Here is a 6,000-nt window from a genome sequence, read left to right as displayed (position 1 = left end):
TTGTGTCACCTGGCCTTGTGTCTCCTGGCCCGCTTCTGTCTCCTGGCCCGCTGCTGTCGTCTGGCCCGCTTCTGTTGCCTGGCCCTCTTCTGTCGTCTGGCCCTCTTCTGTCGTCTGGCCCGCTTCTGTCGCCTGGCCCTCTTCTGTCTCCTGGCCCGTTGCTGTCTCCTGGCCCGTTGCTGTCTCCTGGCCCGCTTCTGTCTCCTGGCCTGCCGCCACAGAAAAGACCACTGTATTTATTTATGAAGGAGAGAGAGAAATAGACGTGTGGGGGGAGAAGGAGTGAGTGAGAGAGAGGAGGAGAAAGAGAAAGCCAGGGAGAGAGAGGATGAGGGAGAGAGGTGGTGGTGGGGGAGAGGGAAGGAGGGAGAGGGGAGGAGAAAGGGAGAGAGGTGGTGGTAGGGGAGAGGGGAGGAGAAAGGGAGAGAGGTGGTGAGAGGGGAGGAGAAAGGGTGAGAGGTGGTGGTAGGGGAGAGGGGAGGAGAAAGGGAGAGAGGTGGTGGTAGGGGAGAGGGGAATGAGTGCGAGAGCCAGGGAGAGAGAGAGAGGAGGGGGAGAGATGGTGGTGGGGGAGAGGGGAGGAGAAAGCGAGGGAGGTGGTGGTGGGGGAGAGGGGAAGGAGTGAGAGAGAGTTAATCCCAGAGTGTTATCTATCTGGTGGTGTCTGGATGTGAAACCCCTCGGCAGAGTGTGTTTTCTCCTTGCCCCCTCACACACACACACACACACACACACACACACACACACACACACACACACACGTGCACATTTTGTTTCCTCAGCAGCCGCCGCATGAAGGACACTATGCTTACAGACAGGAGAGTAGTACTCTCTCTCTCTGGTCCATCTCTCCCTTTCTCTCTCTGTCACCCTCTCTCTCTCTGGTCCATCTCTCCCTTTCTCTCTCTGTCACCCTCTCTGTCACCCTCTCTCTGTCCGTGTCTCTCTATGGTCCATCTCTCCCTTTCTATCTCTGTCACCCTCTCTCTCTCTGGTCCATCTCTCCCTTTCTCTCTCTGTCACCCTCTCTCTCTCTGGTCCATCTCTCCCTTTCTCTCTCTGTCACCCTCTCTCTCTCTGGTCCATCTCTCCCTTTCTCTCTCTGTCACCCTCTCTCTCTCTGGTCCATCTCTCCCTTTCTCTCTCTGTCACCCTCTCTCTCTCTGGTCCATCTCTCCCTTTCTCTCTCTGTCACCCTCTCTCTCTCTGGTCCATCTCTCCTTTTCTCTCTCGGTCACCCTCTCTCTGTCACCCTCTCTCTGTCACCCTCTCTCTCTCTGGTCCATCTCTCCCTTTCTCTCTCTGTCACCCTCTCTCTGTCACCCTCTTTCTGTCCGTGTCCATCTCTCCCTTTCTCTCTCTGGTCCATCTCTCCCTTTCTCTCTCTGTCACCCTCTCTCTGTCACCCTCTCTCATCTTTGTCCGTGTCACTCTCTCCCTTATCTCTCTGTCACCCTCTCTCTGTCCGTGTCACTCTCTCCCTTTCTCTCTCTGTCACCCTCTCTCTCTCTGGTCCATCTCTCCCTTTCTCTCACCACTTCCTAACACTATATAGACAGGTCATGATATTCCCTGTTTAATAACACTATAGACAGGTCATGATATTCCCTGTTTAATAACACTATAGACAGGTCATGATATTCCCTGTTTAATAACACTATAGACAGGTCATGATATTCCCTGTTTAATAACACTATAGACAGGTCATGATATTCCCTGTTTAATAACACTATAGACAGGTCATGATATTCCCTGTTTAATAACACTATAGACAGGTCATGATATTCCCTGTTTAATAACACTATAGACAGGTCGTGATATTCCCTGTTTAATAACACTATAGACAGGTCATGATATTCCCTGTTTAATAACACTATAGACAGGTCATGATATTCCCTGTGATATTCCCTGTTTAATAACACTATAGACAGGTCGTGATATTCCCTGTTTAATAACACTATAGACAGGTCATGATATTCCCTGTTTAATAACACTATAGACAGGTCATGATATTCCCTGTTTAATAACACTATAGACAGGTCATGATATTCCCTGTTTAATAACACTATAGACAGGTCATGATATTCCCTGTTTAATAACACTATAGACAGGTCATGATATTCCCTGTGATATTCCCTGTTTAATAACACTATAGACAGGTCGTGATATTCCCTGTTTAATAACACTATAGACAGGTCATGATATTCCCTGTTTAATAACACTATAGACAGGTCATGATATTCCCTGTTTAATAACACTATAGACAGGTCATGATATTCCCTGTTTAATAACACTATAGACAGGTCGTGATATTCCCTGTTTAATAACACTATAGACAGGTCATGATATTCCCTGTTTAATAACACTATAGACAGGTCATGATATTCCCTGTTTAATAACACTATAGACAGGTCATGATATTCCCTGTTTAATAACCCTATAGACAGGTCATGATATTCCCTGTTTAATAACACTATAGACAGGTCATGATATTCCCTGTTTAATAACACTATAGACAGGTCATGATATTCCCTGTTTAATAACACTATAGACAGGTCATGATATTCCCTGTGATATTCCCTGTTTAATAACACTATAGACAGGTCGTGATATTCCCTGTTTAATAACACTATAGACAGGTCATGATATTCCCTGTTTAATAACACTATAGACAGGTCATGATATTCCCTGTTTAATAACACTATAGACAGGTCATGATATTCCCTGTTTAATAACACTATAGACAGGTCGTGATATTCCCTGTTTAATAACACTATAGACAGGTCATGATATTCCCTGTTTAATAACACTATAGACAGGTCATGATATTCCCTGTTTAATAACACTATAGACAGGTCATGATATTCCCTGTACATCCTGAGACTTTATGTGTTACATGGTTTTACAGTAGGTGTGAGATCGTCCTCTCTCCCCTGTGAGATGGTTGTCTGCTATGAGAGAGAGAGAGAGATGTTGGCCTTTACAACATGGCTGTATGTTGTGGTTTCTCTTGGTTAGATTTGTCAGAAATAAAATCTGATCTGTCTGTCTGTCTGTCTGTGTCTCTGTCTGTCTGTCTCAGTGACGAGGACATGCAGAGCCTGGCCAGCCTGATGAGTATGAAGCAGGCTGATATCGGCAACCTGGATGACTTTGAGGAGGAGGACGAGGAGAATGAGGAGAACAGGGCCAACCAGGAGGAGAAGGCTGCTAAGATCACAGGTGAGAGGTTACACACACACACCTCTATTTGTTAAGGAGACCAGAAGAAGCTGCTGAGATCACAGACGAAATGCAGCAAATCTCACCCTCCATTGTAAAAGGTCGTCTGACCTCAGTGAGACTTCCTGCTTCCATAAGGGTATTTTTAAAGAGCGTTTTGTCATCAGAAGACCACGTGGGCATGTAGTAACACTCATGAAAAACACTGATTCTACAACTGAGGGCCTCTAAGCATCATGTAGATTAATCCAGTCATCGTGTTGCTGTAGCCACATGGTGGTGTGGCCACATGGTGGTGTTGTAGCCACATGGTGGTGTTGTGGCCACATGGTGTTGTTGTGGCCACATGGTGTTGTTGTGGCCACATGGTGTTGTTGTGGCCACATGGTGGTGTTGTGGCCACATGGTGGTGTTGTAGCCACATGGTGGTGTTGTAGCCACATGGTGTTGTTGTAGCCACATGGTGTTGTTGTAGCCACATGGTGTTGTTGTGGCCACATGGTGTTGTTGTAGCCACATGGTGGTGTTGTAGCCACATGGTGGTGTTGTGGCCACATGGTGGTGTTGTGGCCACATGGTGGTGTTGTGGCCACATGGTGGTCTTGTAGCCACATGGTGGTGTTGTTGTAGCCACGTGGTGGTGTTGTTGTGGCCACGTGGTGGTGGTGTTGTGGCCACGTGGTGGTGGTGTTGTGGCCACGTGGTGGTGGTGTTGTGGCCACATGGTGGTGTTGTAGCCACATGGTGGTGTCCGTTGTTGTTCACCATGACCAGACGGCCACAGCTTAACAGTCTGCTTTGACTGAGGCATAAACGGAAATACCCAACACTCTTCCTGATCTTTTTGGGTGACACCTTGTTCCTTTTCTGGTTGGCTTTTTTTTTTACTGATGCTTGTGGGTCAGCATGTGTATATGTGGGTGTATGGGATGTCAGCATGTCTGTGGGTGTATGGGATGTCAGCATGTCTGTGGGTGTGTGGGATGTCAGCATGTCTGTGGGTGTGTGGGATGTCAGCATGTCTGTGGGTGTATGGGATGTCAGCATGTCTGTGGGTGTATGGGATGAGTTTGTGTTTATGGGATGTGTTTATGGATGTGGGTGTATAGGATGTCTGCATGTCTGTGGGTGTGTGGGATGTGTTCATGTTTATGGGATGTGTTTATGGATGTGGGTGTATAGGATGTCTGCATGTCTGTGGGTGTATGGGATGTCAGCATGTCTGTGGGTGTGGGTGTATGGGATGAGTTTGTGTTTATGGGATGTGTTTATGGATGTGGGTGTATGGGATGTCAGCATGTCTGTGGGTGTATGGGATGAGTTTGTGTTTATGGGATGTGTTTATGGATGTGGGTGTATAGGATGTCTGCATGTCTGTGGGTGTATGGGATGAGTTTGTGTTTATGGGATGTGTTTATGGATGTGGGTGTATAGGATGTCAGCATGTCTGTGGGTGTATGGGATGAGTTTGTGTTTATGGAATGTGTTTATGGATGTGGGTGTATAGGATGTCAGCATGTCTGTGGGTGTATGGGATGAGTTTGTGTTTATGGGATGTGTTTATGGATGTGGGTGTATAGGATGTCAGCATGTCTGTGGGTGTATGGGATGAGTTTGTGTTTATGGGATGTGTTTATGGATGTGGGTGTATGGGATGTCAGCATGTCTGTGGGTGTATGGGATGAGTTTGTGTTTATGGGATGTGTTTATGGATGTGGGTGTATAGGATGTCAGCATGTCTGTGGGTGTATGGGATGAGTTTGTGTTTATGGGATGTGTTTATGGATGTGGGTGTATAGGATGTCTGCATGTCTGTGGGTGTGTGGGATGAGTTTATGTTTATGGGATGTGTTTATGTTTATGGGTGTATGGGATGTGTTTATGTTTATGGGATGTGTTTATGTTTATGGGTGTATGGGATGTGTTTATGTTTATGGGATGTGTTTATGTTTATGGGTGTATGGGATGTGTTTATGTTTATGGGTGTATGGGATGTGTTTATGGGTGTATGTATCCCTCTCTCTCTCTCCCTCTATCCCTCTCTCTCCCTCCATCCCTCTCTCTCTCGCTCCCCATCCCTCTCTCTCTCGCTCCCCATCCCTCTCCCTCCATCCCTCTCTCTCTCTCTCTCTCCCTCCATCCCTCTCTCTCTCCATTCCCCTCTCTCTATCGCTCCATCCCCCTCTCTCTGTCTCGCTCCCCATCCCTCTCTCTCTCTCTCTCCCTCCATCCCTCTCCATCCCTCTCTCTCTCTCTCTCTCTCTCTCCCTCTCTCTCATCTCTCTCTCCCTCTCTCTCTCTCCATCTCTCTCTCTCCCTCCAACCCTCCATCTATCCGTTTATACTCCAGATCACACTGTGACTAATGAATGGGAGCTGCTGTGTTCAGCTTTGCTTGCTCTGACTTCACAAAGCGTAGGCTCTTTACATTAAACTGTGTGTTTCTCCTCTTCCTCTTCCTCTCTGCTCAACGTACATAAATATACATTGGGTGCCTATAGCTGCGCGCCACTGGTCATCTGCATACGGGCGTAAGTCTTTGTAATAGTGGCGGTTGTACTATCTGTAGTCAACCCTCATTGTCATTCCCTTAGTCCAGCGTTTCCCAAACTCGGTCCTGGGGACCCCAAGGGGTGCAGGTTTTGGTTTTAGCCCCTAACACTACACAGCTGATTCAAATAATCAACTAATCATCAAGCTTAAATTATTAGAATCAGCTGTGTCATGTTAGGGGCCTTCCCGAGGACTGAGTTTGGGAAACACTGCCTTAGTCCCTAG

The 6,000-nt window shown here is 47.0% G+C and overlaps 1 protein-coding gene across 1 annotated transcript in view; it reads left to right on the top strand.

Moving 5' to 3' along the window:
* Positions 1 to 3,057: 3,057 nt before the first annotated feature.
* LOC110514664 (EH domain-binding protein 1) overlaps positions 3,058 to 6,000 on the top strand; it is a gene marked incomplete at its 3' end in the record, with an annotated part of 99,412 nt that continues 96,469 nt past the window's right edge. The window contains exon 1 of the mRNA XM_036973952.1: positions 3,058 to 3,222. Coding sequence (XP_036829847.1) covers positions 3,093 to 3,222 — 130 coding nt within the window. The remainder of the gene's footprint in view (positions 3,223 to 6,000) is intronic.

The sequence above is a fragment of the Oncorhynchus mykiss genome, unplaced genomic scaffold (genome assembly GCF_013265735.2).
Source record: "Oncorhynchus mykiss isolate Arlee unplaced genomic scaffold, USDA_OmykA_1.1 un_scaffold_371, whole genome shotgun sequence".
Lineage (NCBI taxonomy): Eukaryota > Metazoa > Chordata > Actinopteri > Salmoniformes > Salmonidae > Oncorhynchus > Oncorhynchus mykiss.
The sequence above is the reverse complement of the archived record's forward strand: the minus strand, read 5'-3'. Positions and strand labels throughout refer to the sequence as shown.